General features: G+C 40.1%; 1 protein-coding gene across 2 annotated transcripts in view; it reads right to left on the reverse strand.

The window, feature by feature from the left end:
- Positions 1 to 24,487, reverse strand: part of znf536 (zinc finger protein 536) — a 297,735-nt gene that overhangs the window by 62,638 nt on the left and 210,610 nt on the right. For both annotated transcript variants that reach the window (XM_084722068.1, XM_084722069.1), the window contains exons 6-7: positions 21,817 to 21,975; positions 9,696 to 11,450 (exon numbers count right to left, since the gene is read on the reverse strand). In XM_084722068.1, the coding sequence (XP_084578194.1) occupies positions 9,696 to 11,450; positions 21,817 to 21,975 (1,914 nt within the window). The remainder of the gene's footprint in view (positions 1 to 9,695; positions 11,451 to 21,816; positions 21,976 to 24,487) is intronic.

Below are 24,487 nucleotides of genomic sequence, written 5' to 3' on the forward strand. Positions count from 1 at the left end.
TAGATGTTCATCTGGTTTTGTGTGCACTTTACCCTCAGAAAAGAGACTTCTAACCACTGACCATTTACCCACCAGAGTCTGCTGGCTAAATTAATAATGACAACACTGAAATCTATCTACCCGCGGCCTCTCTGTATCCTCAGTATTGATGCTGTCTTGTAAATCAGACTGAACTTTCAGACCTGCTTTAAGTGTACAGAATCATTTCCTCTATATGCAGGTAAGCTATCTGTCGGGCTCATTAGTAAACACAGGGGTGTCTGGGAGCAATAAGTACCTCTAGCTCTTTTGCACTTGTCAGAGCATTTTGTGTGAGTGTTTATGTGTGTGTGCGCATGTTTGCTAGAGACAAACAGCAACCAAATTCATGGTAATTAACCACCTGATGAGGACAGTATTATTGGCAATTACCAGGTTTTGCATTATCACAAGTTTTAAGTGTGTGTGTGTGTGTGTGTGTGTGTGTGTGTGTGTGTGTGTGTGTGTGTGTGTGTGTGTGTGTTTACGAGTGTGAATGCACACATGCAGGTGTGTGAGCTGAGGTCGGACAGACAGAACGGAAGTAAAAAATGATGTTGTACTGAGAGTGGAGTGAAGTTGTGTGGAGGATGTGATGGGGAGTGTCACTGACTGACTTTTTTTCAAAGTTCCTAATATTTGTGTGGAAATCCCTAATATCTCAAGTGCGAATTAACATATGAAATAAGAAAAAATATACTGTACTCAGAAATATAAATACAGGTTCAATAAAATAAAACTGTTTGAAATGCAAACAAAAAGAAAATCAGGAACGACGTTCTGCAGCTGCTAGACAACATACATCTGAGAAATCATAAAATAGGGAGCGTTTAGGCAACGAGGAAGCAAAGAAAGTGATTGCAAACAAATCAGTGTCAAAACATATTATTCTTCTTGTTTACATCCCTGATAAGAAGTGGTGTAACATCCTGTCAAATGCAAAAAAAAACCCAACCTATTCTGAATTACTGTGTTCATTCAGCTTAAATTATCCATCAATGATTCTGTACACTCTGTCTCCGTTGGTGTGCCGTAACCTAGAATCTACTCTTAAATATCTGAAGACATCTATGGGTAACACTTTATATGAAGTTGCATGTAATAAGTATTAGTTAATGCACTTATTAGATGCTTATTATCATTAATATGCGCTAATAATACTAAATAAGTTTAATCATAGTATAATATATGTTTATTGTCAGATTATAAGTCATTTATAAGCATTTATAAAAAGCAAAGTAATTAAGTTCAGGGACTGATTAAGAATGCTAGTCTGAATTTCTTAGAACTGTTTGTTACAAACACATTTATTGAGTTTAACTAACTTACTTATTCTGTGACTGTTGCTTTATTAAGCTTTCTACATACTTCATTATGCATTCATTAGCCGTGTTTAGCAGAGGAAAAAGGCCTGAAAGTAGTAATAATTAAAAAAAAGAAATCATGGGTAACTGTTCACAAGTGCATACTAAATTTGATTATTTAATGACCATCAGTGTCATTCACATTTTAGATCCAGTGCTCCCACAATGCATAATTAACTGTTATTAAGAGCATAGTTAACCATTAGTGACTGCACAATAAAGAATTAATTTAAGCACTGTTCACACTTTAGATTCGGTACCCCCAAAATCCAAAGTTAACTGTTAATAAATTCATAATTAATTATGTAGGAATCCCCAAAATCTTAGTAAAGGTTTACCAATGACATGATAGGTTGAACTCAATAAATGTGTTTGTAATGCTAGTTATTTAAAAAAAAAAATCCTAAACTCATATATTCATAAAATCAACATTCTCAAGCAATTCTTATAAGACTGCTTATAAATGTCTTATAACCTAACGATAAACATGTTTATATTATTAACACTTATATCATCTTATTAAATCATATATATTCTCTATTCTCTATGCTATAATATAGCATATTATAAGGGCCCTATTACCTACTAACTAATGTTAAGAGCAAAATATGAGTACAAATAACAATTAATTACTTTTATCCTTCAGTTAAGATCAAATATTCATGTTTAGCAGTTTGATAAACACAGGCCCGGCGCTCATTCATGTGTTTGTGAGATTTGTTTGTGTGTATGCAGAAAGATACAATTTTGGTTACTGTATCTGTGTTATGTTGACACCAGCATATGTGCTGCATGTGTGTGTGTGTGTGTGTGTGTGTGTGTGTGTGAGGAGCCTCACTTGTTATGCCTACCTTTCTTCCACTTAAAACAGAGAAAGTGAAAATTACACCAGTAATGCCAACTGTGATCCACTACATCTGCGCTTCACAGTGAGCCCACCAATCCCACCATATGTCTTTAATTACAATCAGTGCTTTACAGAACTTCACACAACCTCACACACACACACACACACACACACACACACACACACACACACACACACGCATCCAAACACAAGCACACACACACACACACACACACACCACATATCAGCCTTTTTATTACAAAAGCCCACACTTTGCTCAGCGATCATGCGTTTGCCTTGTGCTCCATGAGCATACAGATGTATCCATATCTGTGTGTGTGTGTGTGTGTGTGTGTGTGTGTGTGTGTGTGGTGGGGGGGGGGTTTGCACATTGTTCTCATATGACCTCAGCAGTCATGGGTTCAAATCCCGCACAGTGAAGGCTGGCAGGAGCGCACTCCCTCTGACAGAGGTAATTGGCCACTAGTGACACACATTTAAGATGAAATCCGAACTTCCTTAACCCGGTGCACTCACACACACTCGCAGAAATTTTAGGGTTGTTGGCCAATGACGTCACACCCAGACTGCACGAGGGAAAGAGTCAAATAAAATCATTCTTTACTCATTATTTCTACTTTAAATTTGCAGGGTTTTTTATTTAGGGCACAAGCAAATGGCCCAACATTAAGCCTAAAATACAAAATTGTTTTCCCCTGCTGCAGACAAGAAACATTATGTGATTCATTATTACTTGTGATAAGCATGTCTCTGCCTCAATCTCATTGTGTTTGCAGCTTTCTTTCAGAGTTGTCCAGCTGAGGAAACTTATACTCGACTTATGAAATCACCTATGGATGTTCTTACAGTGTTAAACTGTTTTAATTCACCTTTTTCTCTACTCAAACTGCTTTACGTACTTTTTCTTCAGTTACATTTTATCCGCATTTCCAAATATGCCTCACAACAACCGCCGGAGACGTGGTGTAAATGATTTGTTTTCATTCAAAGGTGGGTATGGCTATGTCAAAGCAACGCAGTCAGGATCAATGGTGCGTGTTAATTACAGCCACACCCTTGCTTAAATCACAAAATGCTTGTAACTGAAGTGCATTCCAGTTTATTGAAGCCAGAGTCTGTGGAAAACCTGGTATTTCTGATGGATTTCTCCCTGTGGACTTGTGGGATGTTGTTGCAAAAGAGTCACAATATACTGTAAGTGAGAGATGGATTACACTCTCTTCAAAATAAAAGCCCAAGCCCTTCTGAGATCTTGTGTATGAGACTTTGTGTTTAAAGGACCAGTGTGTATGATTTAGTGGCATCTAGTGGTGAACTTCAAGATTGCAAACACCTTGTCTCACCCTCTCCTTCCAAGCATGTAGGAGAACATGCAATGGCCACAAAAAAAACCCCACAAAAGACTCTGATTAGAGCCGGTGTTTAATGTGTCCAGTCTGAGCTACTGTAGAAACATGGTGACTTCCATGGAAGAGCACACTGTTCCTCTGTAGATTTAAAAGGCTCATTCTAAGGAAGAGGATTTCAAAGCGGGAAGTGGGCCTCCCCAGAGGGGGCTCTGAACAGTTTCAAGGGAGGCTCAGTGAATGAAAGTGAAAAAATATTGCATTAATCATTACATTAGTTATCAAATGGAAAATAAATAGCTGAGTCTAAATGTGTGTGATTTAGTTAAAGAGATAGATCAGAGATACACTATTGGGGGATTTTACTGTTTTTTCCACTTTTCTAGAGTCGGAAACTCAAAAATGCTTTAGGACAGACTTTTGTATTTGGTGTAATTTGAAGTTATATTATATCAAATGGCAATATTAGTTTATCTTGGCTCATTTGTTGAGTGTCTATGGGATCAATAAGCATAATCATGATTATACAGAAATCCAGGAATTAAGCAAAAGTAACCCTAACCCTAACCCTTTTTCAAGTTTTGTCTGACAAGAGGTCCACAGTCTCAGACTTTAAAAAAAAAACTTATCTAAGGTACCGAAAACACAATGATTCTAATTTTTAGGTGATCATACACTACTGAAACAAATGAATATTATATTCAATATCTGCCTTATTCTGCCAATAAATCCCCATATATATTACATAATTTCATTTAAACCTCTTTTACAATTTTAAATGTTTGGATTTTGTGCTGAAGACAATGTGTCTTTTTGACAAAAGAAAAACAAAACAAAACAAAAAAAAACCAATTCATGTCATCATCATATTTCAAGGTCTGCTTACTAGATTTCTTTCGAGGCTTTCGGTCATATGCCATGGGTTTCACCCGCACATGGAATTTGCTCAGTCTCCTGCTTCAAACTATCCCGCTTTCACATATGATGGCTTAAAGGACCGGTGTGTAGGATGTAGTAGCATTTAGCAGTGAGCTTGCAGTGTGTAAAAACCTTGCCTCACCCTCCCCTTCCCAGCATCCATGTTGGCTGTGAAAACTCCCAAAAATGTCAAAAATAATTAGGTAAACGTATATTTTTACACTTTCAATGTTGGCACTTTCTGTTCAAGAAAACATTTATGTGCCTTTATGACAACTTACTAGACTTCTTTCAGTGCTTTCATCCACACGCTGTGGCCTTCTTCAACAGATGGAGTTTGCTCAGTGTCTTGCCCCTCTTTCACCTTCTTTTACAGTAAACTTGTGTTGTATGATGGCTTAAAGTCAATATACTTTGGCTCAACTCTGCTGTGTGTTGAGGCGATGCATTTTGTTTGCTTTTCAAATATGTTTTGCACTGCACTTTCTGGGTCAAGAAAATAAAAAAAAAATAAACATCTACAGGGTAAAACACACCACCAAAAACAAAGTAGGCCCATGAAAGGTAGAGTGGATCTCAAAAAAGCATTTTTTCCGTGTTACAGAGTGAATTTATGTTTCAAATCAATGATCAATATTGTCAAACTAGACCTTATTTAATGCTTAACAGAGTAAACTGTCAGTCATTACTTATAGTTCAAGAGACTCACTGAGAAATCTCTACTGTTGCTACATAAATGTGCCTCTTGCTGTTCTACAGTGACTCTGAGTCACCATCATACATGTTCTTCTTCTCAAGTCTTCAAAAATAGACTCTTTTAGCTGTCATCTCGTGTGTGTACAGGAGATGATTCCTCTCCGAGAGTTTCTATCAGCAACAAACACCAACAAACAACAGCACTTATGAGGAGAACTATGGAGCACAATGTGAGAGCACTTGTAAATTGGAAGTGATGGGCCTAATTGATGTGAGTATATACAGCATTTCCCTCTCTTCTTCCTCTCTCCTATCCACTAACTCTCTGTTTATGTAGCCTACTTCTCAAATTGCGAGAGGTGCTCGGCTATGAGCTCTGCCATTTTCTCCTCTGGAAATCCTCGACGCGCTGAGCCGAGTCCCACACTTCTATCAACACTTCCTCTCCAGCTTGTCAATCTCAACCTTCCAAAGTCCTGCTCCCCGCGTTTAATATATTAAATGAACGAGGGGGTTGAGGTAATGTAAGTAATACGATGTGAGGAGCAATGTTCGCAAGCAGTCGTGGCATGTACAGCACTGTTTGAATAATGTAATACTTCATGTTTGATAATGCATGGCTATAGATAGGTCTCCACTGCAGCCAAGTATTGATTGCGTTAAGCACATCTACAGTACAGCAAATGGTGCGGGTTCATATCAATCTTTACACAGCGTACTGTACCTCAGTAACCAGATACCTTGTCTGATTACAGAGACCTCAGGGCCACTGCTGCTGTTAATGACATTTATTGATAAATCCAATTCCTGGGCCAATTTAGGGAGGTGTGGTTTAATACTACAGACGTGTGAATATGTGTGTGTGGATGCGTATATGTGTGTATCTGTTATGTGTCAGAGTGCAAGTAGATTCATGCGCATTGTAACCCTTTTCCCCTCCTCTGGGCATACTAATGAAGAGACGGCCACTCCAGACGTGCAGCGCGTGCCCTACAACAGCTCCCACAGATTCAGGGGAGAATTTCGATATTAATGATTTATGCTGTATTTGCATACAAACCTAATGCAAACCCACTCCAGATAATCACATTTTGCCAGGTCTGAATTGAGTTTTCCGGACGTCTTTGCTACCCCCACCTTCTCCCGCCCACCAAATAACGGTGGAATGTGTGGCTGTTGTTCTTCACGCGGCGGCTGACCCCCCTCCCCACCACAAGGGGTTTACAAGTGGACACGTAAAGAGGGACTGTAAAAGTGCGGGTTTTTTTGTACCATGAAACAAGTGTGTCGATTTTCTCATCCAAGCTTTAGCATGCAACTGCAGTGTGTGTAGCAGGACTGGCAGCAGTCACAATACAGTAATAGTGCCAATAGTAACACTGGTAGTATCAACAACAGTGCTACAAGTAAATTTACCCAAGTTATGAGATGTCATTTCCATTTAATGCTACATTATACTTTTATTTCACTACATTTCAGGGACAAATACATGTCTTCTAAACATAATATAGTACACTTATTTGGCCACAGTCATTGCTATTTTTGAAAATTAAACTAAATTAAAAAAAAGGCCTTGTTGAGGCCTTGTTTTAGAATATACTGCTCAACAGAATAAAGTACTGAGGAGTTTTTAAAAAAAAAATACAGCTTACACATTAAAGCATTGATAATATAATATAATATAATATAATATAATATAATATTAAAAGTGACAATAGTCATACGGCAGCTATTTGGCTATTTAGACCCAACCTTTTAATTTTAAGACTAATCATTATTATTTTCAGACCCTTTTTAGTTAGGTTTGGGCAATAAAATACTTGATAAGGTTTAGGGGGAAAAAAATCAATGTTTGTCTCTGCCCTGTGTGTGAAAATAGCCACATTGGCTATTTACACCTGTGTGCAAATAGCATTGTTGAATACAGACACCAGGGTGTCCGTATCTAGCTTGTTAGGCTGTATACACCCGAGTGTAAATAGCCACATTTGCTATTCCATTCCAGGTGCAAATAGCATAGTTGGTCCCTGACACCTGGGTGTTAAGAGTCACACAGCAGCTATTTACACCCAGTGTTTATTTTTTTTAGACCTAGTTTTCTTGTTTTTTATTTTTGTTTTATTATTACTTTTCATAATTTTCAGTTTTCAGACATCGTTTGTTTCAGTTTAGGTAACAAAACACTTTAGATTAGGTTTAGGAAAAGATCAAGATTTGTCTCTATTATGTGTGTGTAAACAGCCATATTGATTATTTACACCTCCAGTGCAAATGGCATTTTTGGCTATAAATATAATATAATATAATATAATATAATATAATATAATATAATATAATATAATATGATAATATTTTAAATATTATGTAACATTAATTCAACATACATTTGGATTCTTATTAGCAAATATAAAAAATAACAAAGGTATAATAGAAGTAATGATTATAATAAGACAGATAACAATTATTGCTATGAGTTTACATGGGGGGCTACAACATGCAGTCCATCACAGGGTTAACACTCACAGACTCACACATTCACACTCACGCCTTTAAACAACTAAGAGCCTCCAGTTCATTCACTTGCATGGACTTTGCAGAAACCTGAGCTTGACCCCTCATACCACTCAAGCATCTTCCTTTCAAAGTATCGCTCACATTGTATTCAGCTTGCCCTTTACTACATATGAATGCATGCAGCTTTTGAAATGAGTAACCGTAACTGTAAGAGCTTCGCTTGCAGCACAATATAGGATACAATGTTGCATTATCTGATACATATATCATCGTAGCAGCACACACAGATAGCTGGTGGCTGGAGTTTGGCGGGGCAAGTCGTCTAAGGTAACGTCACACTGAGTACAAAGACAAGCACATCCCAGCATGTCTTGATTTAACTTATGTTTCCTATAATCTTTTATACTTTTCTCGATGCTATCCTCAGCACCATCCTCGAGATCTGACTGCTGAATATCTGTTTCCAGGAAGTTGGATACATAATAACTAATTACAATGAATGCCTGACTCAGACTTGGACAAACTAACGACATGTAAGAAAGCCTTTTGTTCCATAGAGAAAGCCTTATCTATAAAGGTCAAGCATTCCTAGCTGCAAAGGGAACTGCCCACATTACATAGCTTTGCTTTCACACAGGCTTTCTGATTAGACAATAAGTAGGGCATTCTCACACAAAGGCATTTCTCTATTAAATGAAACATATATCCATCTCGCACGGTTAAAATGCTTCCACGATGATAAAATATGCAGAGAGGCTGGTTCCATGACAACGGATAATATTTTGTCAGATGGAAAGGTCAGATGAACATATGTAGCTGCACTGCTTCATTAACAAAGGGGTCACTATTATTATAGGTTAATGTATATCTTTATGAATGTGTGCCTGTAAACACTGAGCTCTACATTTCATAGGCAAAATGCCCACAAAAAGAAATATATTTATGATTGTGGATTTTCTATAGTAAAGTAAAGTTACCTTTGGCCAAAAAAGTTTAAAAAAGAAACAGTATTTCTAGATTAAATCTGACAAAATCTCCAAAATATGCCATTATACATTAATCCAGGTAGCTACAACATAAAAATTAATTTTTTATTATTATTTTTGCTCCTTTTAATTAAATATAGACAATTGCATATCCCAAACTACTACTTTAAATGTCTCAATTTCCAATCTGAAGGAGTTATAACTGGTATAATCTCATCTAATACTGCCAGAGCTAAGTAATCTTTCTCTTTTATGCATTTTCTGTCTCTGTACTGTGTATATGTCAGTGTTTCAAAGCTCAAAACCAACTCTGGCTTTTTACTTTCTTCTTATAGACCACCCCTAAACAGTGAAAGAGCGTTGTAAAAAAGAGACCAAAAAAAAAAAAGAAAAAAGGACTTCCTTCTTCAGTCTCAAGGAGCGGCTGTAACCTTAGCAGAATCATGAAAGTTGACAGTTCATTTTTCACAGGGTCATAGATCGACGAGTCTTATAAAGTAATGGGCTTTGGGGAGCCAGCTTTATGAGAGCTAAGATAGTTAAGAGACATGTGCAGGAGGTGGCACGGGGAGCTGAGGTCCTGCTCTGACTCATCCAGGGTTATTCCCTCCATGCTGTGGAGCGGGAGGGAGGCGCTGCACTCCCAGTAATATAAACGTGTAATAAAGATTAATCTGTTGCTAGTCGCCAGGCTGATAGCTTCTAAACTTGCTTGAAATAAGGCTGAAATCACTTCAGAGCCAATCTCGAGACCTTTAGTGAGTGTCTGAGATTCCTTTGTGGGTGTCAGGGAAAAAAAATGTATATGTGTTTGTCTTGTGTGTCTGGTGTTTATGTCTATGCAGTGCTGGGAAAATTGAATTTGTGTTTCCAACAACGTGTGTATTCATGACTTTTTATGTGTGTGGTTTGCTGCCGGTAGAGGTGTCTCTGAATATATGTTTGTAAAGCAGTTACAGTGCCAGTAGGGGTTAAAAACACTCACCAGGTGCATCTGGCCTCTTCATGCCCCCTGTGGATGCTCCACCTCCCAGGCCGTTGAACGCGGGGAGGTTGTCGTTGCTGTAGGCTCTGAGGACCGACAGCATGTTCATCTGCTGCTCTAGGTGGGTCTGTTGCTCGGCCTTCAACAGTCCTGGGGGACCACCTGGGGACAGGAGGCCCAGGCCTTGCTGCCACTGCTTCTCCAGCGCCAGAGCTTGGTTCTTGGTCGGAGGAACCAGAGAGAGCGGCTTCATGCCGGAGGAAGATGCTGCCAAAGCAGCTCCGCTCCTTGGGGGCAGTGAGGAGTCGTCTTGGAGCTGTTTCTGGAGGTGGTCTGAAGCTGGACTTTTTTCTCCCTCTCTCTCCATGTCCATTTGCCCATGCTCATCTCTTTCTTCCTCCTCTTCAGCCACTCCTCCCTCTTCTTCTTCTTCGCCAGAGTGATTCTGCTGTTGCTGTCTCTTGGGGGTGGTTGATGGAGTCTCGCTTGCACTGCGCACTCCAGCCTTTGCAACTTCATCATCTGATCCAACTTGGTCCTCTTCGGCATCTCCGCAGGAACCTCGCTCAGCCATCTGGTCGTCCCCGGCTGAAGGTGGTCCTCCAAAGGCCTGGCTGGGGTCCAGGCTAGGTTCTGCTGGGGTGATAAACCCTGCCTGGTTGCCCCTCGGGGATCCATCGTACAAGCCACCGAACCGCCTGTAGAAGTCGCTCTGGAAGGGGTTGTAGGGCTGGTCCATGTGGTTGTTCCATCCTCCTTGGCTTTTCTCTCCATCTCTGTCTCCATCTTTGTCAAGGACCACACCAGAGGTCTTGGTGTTGGAGGAGTGGATCGTGGAGGTGGTGGGGGAGGCCCCTCCATGAAGCTCCTTGCCTGTATCGGATCGCTGTGGTGGGGCCTTGCCAAGGTGGTTGGCCTGGAGGTGCAGAGCCATGAGCTCCAATGAGGAGGTGGAGAAGGAGCAGAAGAGGCAGCCGTGCCATGCCACATTGTCATGGATGGTGACTGAAGATCCAGGAAGAGATCCAGATGCAGACTCAGGCCGGACTGAGACAGAAAGATCAAGTGGTTCATACTGAGACCCAGGTTTGCCAGGCTCTGAGTTCTGTTTGGTTTCGGCCTTGTCTTCTCTTTCCTGGTCAGCTGAGATGGCTCGCTTTGCTTTGGGCTCACCATTATCATGGTAGCAGTGGGCCTGGAGCTGGACTGGACTCTGGTTGTCCTTCATGTCCTTCTTCATGGAGCTGAGGACAAAGCTGTCCATGAAGGCCTGGAGAGAACCTTGAAAGTGGACTCCGTTCCCCATCATGCTTTGGTAAGCCCTGCTTAGGTCGGAGAAGCTATCTGTCGCTGTTGAGACCAGGGAGGACGGGCCATCAGCTGTCTTCATATTGTCAGTTGAGGCAGTGGAGTCAAAGCGGCGGTCCCCGCGCTCCCTCTCGCGATCTCGGTCGTGCGGAGACATCATGCCGGCTGAAGCCCACTGATGCGGCAGCAATGGACCTGCCCTGAAGTCGAGGTTGGGAGGCATGCCCTTGAAAACATTACGGAGGACGTCCGGTCGGGCGAAGATGCCACCGCCGGCCGTCTTCCCGTGATCCTCTTTGTGGTCAGAAGAAGGGGTGTGGCCAGCGGATGGGCCTGAGGTGGTGGAACCATTTTGGCGCTCGCGGTGGTGGCGCTCCAGGTGGTACTTCAGACTGGCAGACTGGGTGCCGGCATAGTCACAATGAGGGCACCGGTAGGGTTTCTCTCCTGAGAGGCCAAGAAAGAGACAGAGAAACAGAAAGGGAAAGAGAGGGAAAACAGTGAATAATTAACCTGATTATTAGATTGACTGGATATCAAAATCTATTTATTGGAGCAGGGAATGTGGACCCTAGGGTCATGTAACCTCCCCGAACAAAGAAAATTAGGTCAAATGAGTAGAGCTCACAAAAAAGATATGCATTTCATTAACTAATGTAAAAAAGGATATTTTGCAATTGCCTCGCTTTTTAGTTGGTATCAAAATACATGCAATTTCTAAGTGGTGATAAAATGGATGAGGGAGGAAAGTGAAAAGAATTAAGATAAGAGTCAGTAGAAGTTTAGACAGAAAAAAAATAAAGCACTGGGTGAAATACACAATATAATAAATATAAGTTTATAAGTGATAATGAATAGGATCCTGCAGAATTCCATGTCTTTTGCTCTTCCACAGACGTCGGCTCTGCTCCACTTGATGTGTATGTGTTGCATTGCACGTATGTGTGTGTGTATTGGTACGAGGGTGGGGGTGTGGAGTAGGCATCTGAATATGGGTCGATCCAGCTCGATCCAGCCCCGCCAAGTGAGCCATCACTCACATCAACACCATAAAAAACATTTCACCATATGGTGCTTTCAGTCCACTACAAGAGATAATATTTTCAACTGACAACAAAACTGTCTCGATGCTATCTGTGTTTGCACGGGTACGGGGCTGGGGCTGGAGCTGGGGCTGAGGGTGCGGCTGGGTGTCTGTTTGTGTGCGTTTCTGTGCATCTGTGCGTGGATGTGTGGGTGTGTGTGTGCCTGCAGCGGGGTCATCATGCCTCTTTTCTGGCCTTGTTTGCTGTCAGTCCCGTGCCTTGGCGATGAGAGTGCAATTTCTCGGACATTCCCTATTTGCAGTTTATCTTGAGGAGCATAAATCAGCCACACACGGCATGCGATCCCTCCAACGACTGCCACACTGTGGTGCACTGAGAGCAAAATATGGATGATACACCACGATGCAAAAATAAGTCAATGAGTGTAAAAAAATAAATAAAAAAATAGAAGAGAAGAAATGTGCAGGCGACATATGTGAACCACATGCTTGTTGCAGTGCAGCCTGTATGATAAAGAACAATATGATTCACTACAGGACACACAGATCAAAGAGATTTATATTATGGTAAAAGAGGGGTGAATCTGTCGTGTAACATTTACATATATTTATTTATGCTGCACATCCATATTCATGAATATTCTCGATAATGGTATAACACCAGCATTATTCTGAATTATTCCAGAAGTGGATCTTCCATTGGAATGATACTTACGTCGAAATAGAACACATCCTGCTAGCAATTATAATAGGCTTGGAGTCTGAGCCAGATTTGGATTCATTAAACAATGAACAGAGAGGGAAAAAATGCTAAGCTTGATTTTTTTTAAATATATACATATAAAAAGTTCCCAGAGTAGAATTTCTGTTAAAAGGATAACAGTAAGTGTGTGAAAAGAGGAGGGGAGGTTGCTGGAAAAAGAAATAAAAAGGGGATGGAAGTGTTTTGTGTGTATGCACATTTCTATATATACAGTATATGGCCATAAAATGTTTAGATTATACACATGGAAACCATTTTATAAAAGGAAAAAAAGGCATTGTTACGCAAGGCTGGTTTGAATGATTTAAGTCGGGCTGTGTAGTAAATCATGGATATAATTAGCAAATGGCATACTGCTCAAGTAATTTATCATTATTTAGAGGGCACCATTCCAGAAAAAGACTCTGCGATCTGCAGACCTACTGCAGAGTTCTCAAATACAGGGCCACAAACACCAACTCAATACAATATTGATACAGGCGAGAAACGGATAGGAGGGTATACAAAAGAAAATTGAAGGTGGAAATGTTGAAAAGAGGAGATAGAAAGAATAAGAGGGAGGGAGAAAAAAGGAAGGGGAAAGGGAGCGTGCAGGGAGACAGATAGCCCTGACTATAGATAGAAAGACAGTGATTTGATATCTTTTCTCTTACGCTAGAGTGGCTATGAGGCATAGAGTATATTTAAAATAAACCATACGAGATGAGCTTTTAACCCAATAAGTGCTTCTCCTGTGAGCTGCCGAACAGAGGCTCAGTGCTGATTTAATAAGGAAACGTCCCTGATGCAAATGATCATTCTCAATTCCTCTAACTGGACAAAATGATATTCTAGGAGCCAAATTAGACAGAAATTAGACTGATCTGATCTTTTTTTTTCCTCCTCTGTCTTTTCTTCCCTTATAAGAGGTTGTTAATGTTCATGGGGGGAAAATAAAGAGTAATGTAGCATCTACATATCTAAAATGAGAATGAAAAGCACAGAATATTGTCTCTTTGACACTCTCCTTTGATGTTTACAGCAAGGCAAACTGAAAATAAATACAAACACGCTCAGAAAGTTATCAGTTTATTCCAGTTCTCCATTAAAATTAAGCATTTAAATATATCGGGAGCAAGAGAGACAGACGACAAGAACATTTCTGCATCCACTGGTGTTTACGTACTTGTGTGTGCACCATTTGGAATGTGTGTGAACACATGTTTATGCATGCTTGTAAGGCCTGAGCCTGTGTGTATGTATGTGTGTGTTTGTGTCTTAGAGGGCCATTTGGACTGGCTAAGACATCTGCTCCATCATACGTCAGGGGCCTGGTGTGACATCTGGGGAATATACTGTATCCTGCCTTGCAACATTACACACAATTTACTGCTAAAGGTCATTATGTACCCGTTAATCCACTTTTAATTGATATCAGCGCAAACAGCACAACCTCCCAGCCACATGACAGATCACTGCCGCCACAAAACCAGAAAATTGCTATTTGGGAGTTAAAAATAGAACGGTAAACTTTTTGCCGTTGTCCGTCTTGGCATTGTCGGACTACTTTGGACATTTTGTTCCTGACAGAGTGAGTGATAGAAGGGTAAGAAATGCACCGCCGCAGCTTTGACTTGAAAAACTGGAGCTCATAAACATCTAAGTGACACCTTTGTGGCTATAAATCATCCTTCTCCTGATTGCTGTAGTGGGATCTGCTCCTCCGCAGTATGTTTGCACTTCATGTTGCATGTACTGATTTCATCTGGCTTTGTGTGAATTGTGACAGCGCCATAGAAACAAGTAAAGATAAATACCCCAAACCTGTGCAGAGGGGCAATTAAAATGGCTTAATAGATATGACATACTGGAAGATAAATTTCCATTTGGCCGGAAGGATGGAAAAAAAAACACCGGTTGGATGTTTGAGAGGCTGAATAATGGATAGAAGCTGTTTTACATCTGTTTTAAGTATATCTGCTTAAGTTAGTGGTTAGTGGTGGATTGAGAATGCATCTAATACTGTTAAGGTTAACAGTTCAATTGCCTCAGAGGGGAAAGTAACACCATAAATGCACAGTATGTGCACTCAGGAACTTTGCATAAATGTGTCCACTCAATGGCAGATAAGATACATTAAAGCAACTGGAAAGTCAAACCACACAATAGCCATTTAACTATATAATTTAAGGTCATAATAGTAAGTGTCTAAAAGGTATTCCAAATTCAAAATATTGTCATTTACATTTTTGTACACTTTCCTGACACCCAGTTTGAATTGGTCATGGTTATGTTTTACAAAAATTATGCAATTAGCTCCACAAACTAATCAAGAAAAAAAATCTGAACATCAGTCGTCACAGGTGCAACAAAACCTCTCTTCTCCCACTTGCACAATACCCAAGTCCTACCCTGAGAGGTATTAAAACAATAACAACAGACATAATTTGATGATGTCATGCAGTGACATGGGGTCATAGGAGTCGTTATCTTCACTATTAACCTTCCACCATTGCTGATGAAAATCTATCTAACATGACTCAGACAGATATCATGTTTACACACGAGGAAATATTTTTTTCATGTTACGTTTAGTCATGTTCACTCACTTCCTTCCTTACTCTTTGATGTATCCCGGAAATTACAGCACTTAGGTAGCAGTGGCTAGCAGGAAATACACTGGTACCTGGGATAGATTAAGGATTTCTCTGTTTGAACAGTGTTAGAAACATTTGGGATAATGTAAGTGAAAAACTCAACAAAATATGTAACATTTTTAGACATTTTAATGTAGAAATGTTACATATTATAGTTTTAATCCGAGTCTTTGAGTCTGAGCCAAATTAACACCAGGGAACTGTAGCAGTTATATTTCTCCAGATGCCTTTGACAAAAACAGTAATTTTATTGGCATTGGTAGTCCAGCAGATCCATGTGTAATCTTTGAACAGAGCTGCCCAAGGATGTACAATTAATTTCAGTGAATACAATTTAAAGTTGAATCATATTTTATCATATTGTATCGTACTGAATTGTATTCCATTGTATTGTATCATATCATATCGTGTTGTATCATATTATATCGTATCACATCATATTCCATCGTATTATTTTGTATTGCATTGTATCGTATCATATCATAACATATTGTATTGCATTGTATTCCATTGCATTGTATTATATCATAGTGTATTGTATTACATTCAATTGTATCGTATCGTATCGTATCGTACCAGATTGCATCGTATCGTATCGTATCTTAATAGAACAAAACTAACAATATCCATATTTCAATGCTTTCCTATTTCCCTCCCTTTTTTGTGGTGGTCAGCCCCAAGCCCATTCATTCCTACAGATGTTAATCTTTCAAAACAACTCACAAATATACAGTATAGAGGGCACGGTAGTTTTTGCCAAATGTTACACAAACAGCAATAAATATCATCTTTGTTTGGGACTCCTTTTAGCTGTGGATTAATACACATTTGGTGCTCTAGTGAGTATTTACAGGAGCAGGACGGTGTATGTGGGATTAACTCAAAATATATTACAAAGACTGTGCTCATTGTAATGAATTAACATGTCACCCAGTGCAACAGTGTGTCTCACTGATGTGTTTTTAATAGTGTTTGGACAACAATGGAGCTCTGTGCACAGAGGAATAAGATGCATCAGGCTTCATGGTAGTAGGATCAATTCATTCTTGGTTTTGGTCTTTTCATGGGATTTGTGGACAACAAAAATATATATATATATTATACATAATATTGCCAGCCTTATCCTTTAAATAAGAGGTTAGCGGCGAGTTGCTGCTAATACTGTCAGGATTAACAGCTCAGTTGCCACAGAAGGGAAAATCATAAATGCATATGGTATAGTATTAGTATATGCATGAACTTTGCAGTGTCATTGTATTGAAGATACTGTATGATAGAGATAAGAGAAGGAAGAAAAGACACTGAGAAAAATGCATTAGGAGGGAGATGCTTGAAGAAAAAGGAGAAAAGGGAGGAAGGGGTGAGAGGAATGGAGGGGGAGATCACAGGTCCCTCTTGATTCATCCTGATTACAAGGTTAGGTTAAGGTTAAGTGACATGGGCAAGTCCTGCCTCCCCTCTTTCCCTCTTTGTCTCCCCCTCTCCTCGTTTAAAGGTGAGCAGGGACTCTTATTGGTTATGCGGCCCTGCCTGAAGTTATGTGTGGCTATTGTCAAGAGCGAGGACCTTTTTATTTTTTACACACAGCTGCTTACTGCTAAATAGTGCCTTGTCCAGAAGGGGACAATCTGGGCCTCTAATTGCTGTCACTGAAGCCTAGATTCATTATGTGACTTTCCCATTAAAATGTGAGCATTAATTTGTATAATGAAATATCACCCTCTGCAGTGTGTTCATTAGCTGTGGCCCCACACTGTAGCACCACAGCCGCACAATGTTAGCTACCTAGAAAACTGTGGTTAATTTTGCTAATGGATATTTTCCCACTCACTGTTCAAGAGGAAATTAATACTGTAACATTAGCTCTTTAACTTTTGGAGAAATTTAAATTCACTTCATTCCTTTCAAGCTGGTGTTAGCCGCTCATTAATCTCGGCGTTGCGTTGCACAATGCTGCCTCCACCGAAACTCCATTGTGTCACTCACATTGCATTAGGATGAAGGCGAGCTCGGCTGTCATCTGTGTGAATTTCTGTGCATTGTCGCCGGAGCACAGAGAGGATCTTTAGCCACTGTAAAAGTCATCTCGTGGATGTAATCAGGATGTCACAGTGGAGCTGGTATGATTAGGTTATAGGAGTGATTTAAAGGCCACATGTTGGGGATGCATCAAGCTGTTTTTCTCTCCACGTGCAAGAGGCTACGCCAAAGCTGTGCTTAGATAGGCCTGAATCCAGGGATACATTCCATTCCAAAAAGACAACATCCTGACTAACCTTTCCCACTTTTGCTCCTCAGGATTAAGACTTTTATTTGATTGTATCTTGGAGATATGGGTGGATAAATGTCAAATATAGTGTGTGGATCAAATTAGATGAGCTTACATGTCAGTGTGTGTTTTGCCAAATGATTTAACGCCAGGCCTGGGTTGAAGTCTCTGCTTCCTCCATGATGAAATATGGCCCTCATGGGTATCCTTACTGTACTACTCAAAGCAGACATAACTCAGCCCTCTCACCACCAGATAACAGATGCCCCCCCCCCACCCCCCGCCTCCCAAAACCACCACCGTCCCTGGCTCTGACCTGGATGCACTACTTAACAAAGGGATGATAATTATGTGAGTATACACCAGACGTGTTAGCATGCTACAGTACAAAGTGTTTCCTTTGATTCCTTTCAAGATCTGAGGTACAGTGCGTCTTAGTATTGATGGTCTTTTATTCTGTGCAGAAAAAGGTCAGGACAGTTGGACTGTTTCAAGAACATCTCAAGGAATTTAGGGGTACAGATCTTTCAGAAGGGAAAATGACTTTTGTTTCTGTATTTGTGTTAGTGATTGTGACAGTGGCACAAATCTCTTACGCTTTCATAAAAGCACACGATTTATACAACATGGTCACACACCCGACTCGTCAAATATGGCAGCTTGGTCAGTGGCCCAACGCTTCCAACTATGACACTTTATGCACCCTTGTAGCATCAGTTTTGCGTGCCAAGTTAGACTTTCAAAATAAAGCTAAGACACATAATAAACACATGATTAAAGTGGACTGAAAACTACTACTTCTGCATTTTTCATGCACTTTCGTGAAGTGAGGTGAGATTATGAGAGTCTTCTTCACTATTATACAACCACCATAGCTGAGGAAAATCAGCAACAGTGGTGGACACAACAGCAGAAATCATGTTCATGGACGAGGTAATATTATGTTTTATTAACATTAGTCTTCTCTCACTCTCAGATTTGGTATAACCCAGTATAGCAACTAGCACCTAGCTAGCAAGAAACACAACATTAATTGGGATAAATAAAAAAATTTTCTGCATCAGACCATCCCAAACATTGGTGATAATGTGAGAACACAACTCGACAAAATATATAACATATGTCTAGCATTTGTGACGTTTTAATGCAGAAATGTCTTTCTTGCTCTTTATATGTCACCTGACTTTGACAGCATATTACACTAGAAGGGCACCTGCAGAAATGACACTATTGGTTTATGTACGGTGTCTCAGTTTAAAACGTAGGGCCATGGACCAAACTGCTTGTTTTTATTTATAGTTTGGTGTTAGAATTTGCTGATATACACTATGAATGCAGGACAAAAGAGGGACATCTGAAAGACATGGAAAATATTATTTCAACAATTATTAAAGCCTTCACCTAAAAATTACAGGTATTCAGCTGCACACCTATAAGGTGATCCAGGTAACCTGTATGTGAGTCTTAATGCCTTGTTCAATGATGCTTTGACTGGACAAACCTCTTTCTTTCTTTAACAAAAAATATTTTGGATTTTGGACAGTTGGTCAGACAAAGCAAGCAATTTAAAGGAATCACAGTGGGAAATTCTTATAAGCATATTTTACTGTTTTCTAACATTTTATTAGCTGCTCAATATCCTAAGAAATTATGTCAGTATTCTGTAGCATCCCATTGCTGAATGTAATGTGCCCTTCATGTAGCGAGGTAAGGGTGATGGATGGAGGTGCATCAGTATGTTGTCAAGGCTTGTCTATACCTCTACCACATTTATTTTCCCTAACCATAACCTATCCTAACTTTAACCATACTGTGCAGAAATCAATCATTTGAAAAACAATGCTTAATTAATACTAAATAAATATAATCTGCCCCAATGGTATTAATAATTTTTCTCCATCACTTGGATTGGTGGGTTTCCAAATATCACAATTCACTCTTTCCAGTTTGGAAACTCCCCGTGAGACGAACTGAGCAGCAGAAAAATCACCCTAACAAACTTACACTTTACACAACGGGCCCAGCAGCTAGAAGCAGGCGTCCTTGTTGTAAGGTGACCTCTGCGTGCTCTAATTGTGACTTTAACCTGGATAGTCAGTGGGGCGTTTGTACCTTGCAGAGGGTTAGAACCCTGGCTACTGTCCACAGTCCACATCATTACTCTGACTGCAGCCTTAACCTCCCGGTAACAACCGGCGGACAGATTGTCACAGGACCGCCTGAGCCCTGCTCACTGAGATGTATGGGCAGAGCTCAGAGGGGTTAGGATGCTTGACTGAAAAATAAAGCTAAATCTATTAGACACATCCTCTCACGCATATCCCTAAACTGTAGACAGGCCCGCTTTGTTTTGGCTTGAAAGTTATTGAGAGTTAGCGAGTGTGAAATTGCCCTCTGAGTGATGTCATCGGAGGACACTGAACCCTTGTTGTGTTAATTAGAGCTCAATGAAATGATGAGTATGAAAAAACAGAATAATAACGGCCTTAAGCCTCAATGAGGGACACTGTTGGGAAGCGCATATTCCTACTTGTAAATAGTTTCATTTATTTGTCGATCTGAAGAAAATGCATCGGAATCAGGCATCTGATAATACTGAACGGGAAATGTCTGTGGACCAAACAGGATAATGATTTAGGTGAGAATTTCAGTATGTGTTGGTGATGAACTGGGATTACTGGGTTCTTATGGTACTGCTTACTTTCAGGACATCGTGATACTGTGATTTGGAAAGTGTGACCATCTGTGCACTTAATTTTGATGGAGGTAGTTTGTACTGCAAGTAGGTTTTTCTTTATTTTCTTTCTTTCTTTCTTTCTTTCTTTCTTTCTTTCTTTCTTTCTTTCTTTCTTTCTTATTTTTATCTTATTTTTTATTTTTACACCTCCTGTCCTGTTGAGCCTCAAAAGAGTAAGGAAAAACTCCCAAAATAAACCTGATGCTGATGCTTAGATGCTGATTAAACAGCAGGATTATTATCCGGGTGTTTATTGGACTAGTTACAATAAAAGGTCACTCTAAAATGTGCAGTTTTAATTTAAAAAAAAGGCTACAGATATAATTTTTTCCCCAGGAGGGCAAAGTCATGGCCTGCCCTACTACTCTCGCCTTTGTTGGCTGGGTCGGTTAGGGTTAGGCATGAGGAGTGACTGATCAGGGTTAGTGTATGAATATCAGGGTAAGTCAATCAGAGGGAGAGTGGGGTGGATCATGACTTTGCCCTACTGGGAAAGAAAATGGTATCTGTAGTCCTATGCGAAATAGGCAGCGCTTTAGTCTTATTTCAAGACAAAACTGGCCTTTAACTGTGACCAGTCCAAGGCACAACTGTGCAAATCTTACCCTAATCCAACAAATCAGTCCTCACGCTTAAACCTAACCAACAAAGGGAACAAGTACTAGCCAATTAAAGACAGAGTAGGGAATGTCATGACTTTGCCCTCCTGGGGAACAAAATGTATCTGTGGTCCAATGTGAAGTAGTCACAGTTCAGTGCCTAATAAATGTCTTTTTTCAAGATCAAACTGCACATTGTAGAGTGTCCTTTTATTGTGACCAGTCCAAGGCGCACCTGTGCAATAATCCTGCTGTTTGATCAGCATCTCTATATGCCACACCTGCCAGGTGGATGAATCATCTTGGCAAAGGAGAAGCGCACACAAATTTGCGAGCAGAATTTGAGAGAAATAAACCTTTTGTGTGCATAGAAGAAGTCTTGAATGTTTTATTTCAACACATAAAAAATTGGAGCAAAAACAAAAGTGTTGCATTTGTTTTTTGTTTTTTTTGTTGTTGAGTGTAGTTTTTACTTTGGCAATAAGACAAATCCGCATTAAGGGCTTCAAAGAGACAACAAATGCAGTATCAATTACAAAACTAATATGCAATCAATTAATTTGCATCATATCCATCACATCAGAGGCAGATAGACTCCAATATCTGATTAGGCCAATATTCATAAACCAATATGTCAGACTAACCCCAGAAGGAATGTCTGTACAAGCAGCGAGGTAAATTTTGCATGAAGTACAATAAATGTTTAATTGCTGGAGAAATGCACTCTATGCATTGCAGGGTGATATCTGGAGGATGTTACTGACCTGTGTGTATCCGAAGATGGACTTTGAGGTGATGGGAGGTGCGGAAGGACTTGCCACAGTAGGGGCAGTCCTTGGAGGACGAGCCCAGACTCCGCTCACGGTGCTGGGACAGAGACGGCTGAATGCTCCCCGCTGCCTTCCCCAGGTCCTCCCCAACATCTGGAGCGCAGCACAAGGAGGGAGAGACAAATGGAAGGTGTGTTGAGTGCCACTTCAAACCAGCCCCCTCCACACATCACCATCACAACACAACACGTCGTCTTTTTTTTCTTTCTTTCTTTCGTTCTTTCTTTCTCCTCTGTCTGTCTCTCATTGTCCCCCGTTTTCCCTTGCTCAAATGTGCAAACGCCACACAAAGTCAAACGCATCAAACGGGTTCACGGGCCGCGCTATTTTCCTCCCTGACAGAACGCTGACAGTTCATAAGCTTTTCAGTTTCTTTAGAAACACCATAGTCCTGAGATACACCCCCCCACCCCCCCCTACTCACACACACCCTCAACACCACCACCTGCACCACCACCGCCTCTCCTTTCTCCTCCTGTTTTTCTTTTTTTATCCTTTCTATCATCATCATTCCTATTAAGCATATGCTGGATTTGCAGTGAAAATTAACAATGCAAAATAAGACAGAGAGAAAGAAGAAGGGGAAAAAAAAGAGAGATAGATTTGGCTATGTCAGCATCGCAGGATCTCCTCGCATCTCTTCCTGCGACCTGATTTTGACAGGTAGCTGTCAGAGATATGATAGGGTGATAACGGTTTTGACCCCGCCCTCTGCCGCTTCCTCCGCACGCCAAAAAACGATGATGCACAGTTTAGTGCAACAGCAGTCTGTTATCAGCACAATCACCTCCCCGAATATGAATCTAAAATGACTGACGACAACCTGGGAATGTGTTGACAGCAGCATAATCTGAGGTGAGGGTGTCACCATCAGATTGTACACACTGGCCCTGTTGTACGGATGGTTAAGAGCCTGTGATGTGCTGACAGTCATGAGTGCAGAATTTAAAGGCCTGAGTGACACAGTTAAGTTCAAAACGCGGAGAAAAAAAAGGAACTTGAAAGGAACAAAAAGGAATACAACAACAGATGCTTGATATGTCTTGTATCTTGTAACTGTTAAATTAAAAATATCTGTACCAGTTCCAATAGCATTTGATGGACGTCACTGTGCAGGAGGTTCAACATCAACCCACACAACGCAGAACTGTCACGACAGATTTGATTTCATAGCAGTAAAAATTCATATGAAAATATTGTTCCTTTGTTTTTTTTTTCCTTCTTTTGTTCAGCCTGCCATATCTATATCAACATTTAAACACACGAGTGCATTAGTAAATGCATGACTAATGGTTAGGCTACCAACACAAACCTCCATGTTCTGAACAGAAAGTAACATTTGCACGTTGGAACATAAAACATCAAACATAACAGACCACTCAGTCAAGGTATGATGGGAAATGTGGGCCGTCGCTACAGTATTTTAGTATCCTATATTTATTAAGCCAATCCAATATCAAAAGGCCTCCAACGTTTCAGTGGACAGTGTAAGTTCATTAAGGTAGGATAGGATAGGATCAGACAGGATAAAATAGTATAGGATATGGTACAGTACGGTACGATAGAATATGATATGAAAAGATCTATGATACGATACGATATGATATGATATGATATTCTATGATATGATACAGTATGATACGATACAGTATGATATGGTATATTAAAATACAGTAATGTATGATACAATAGAATACAATACAATAGGATAAGATAGGGTATGGTACAGTGCAATACTATAGGATAGGACAGGATAGGATAGGATGTGGTATGGTAAGGTACGGTAGGATACGGTACAATAGAATACAATACAATAGGATAGGATAGGATGGGATAGGAAAGGATACAGTACGAAACAGTATCGTACAATACAATAGGAACTGATACAGTGTGGTACAGTATGGTACAGTACAGTACGATACAGTAGAATATAATGCAATTGGGTAGCACAGGGTAGGGTACAATATAGTACAGTATGAAAGGATAGGATAAGATATGATACAATAGGATAGGATAGGAAAGGATATAGTATGGTATATTACAGTACAATAGAATACGATACGACATGATACGATGCAAGATACTTTATTAATCCCCCAGGTGGGAAACTCAATGTCATTATACACATAGAGAAGACAACAGGCAAGAAAAAAGCATACAACATCTCAGAGCAATATGTTTTAGTGGTTGTCTGTGACACTGATATATTTGTGGATACCAACATTACCACAATCCTTTGGTGGTGAATTGTGAGAAATAAAGAAATAAATTTTAAATTCATGGTTTGTCATGTTTTTTTATCAGTTTATAAATGTAGATGTGGCAATTATGATGTAGGCTGCTTGGGTGCCAGGCCGACATGAAATTTCCCTTTTGGGTCTCAAGCTAAAAAGGCACGTCAGCACGAGAAGTTATGAACTTTGCGGTTGTGAGCAACAGTGACACTGATCTCTTATTTGCTGAGGTTGAAGAAAAGAAATGTACAGACAATGAAATATAGCCATGACTGATTTTTTGTCTGTGGTGGTCATGGCTATACTTCATCATAAACACACACAAACAGACCCTGTGGCCTCCATGGTAAAAAAAAAAAAATATTTAACAT

This window comes from Lutjanus erythropterus, chromosome 1 (assembly GCF_056507025.1).
Source record: "Lutjanus erythropterus isolate fLutEry1 chromosome 1, fLutEry1.hap2, whole genome shotgun sequence".
NCBI lineage: Eukaryota > Metazoa > Chordata > Actinopteri > Lutjaniformes > Lutjanidae > Lutjanus > Lutjanus erythropterus.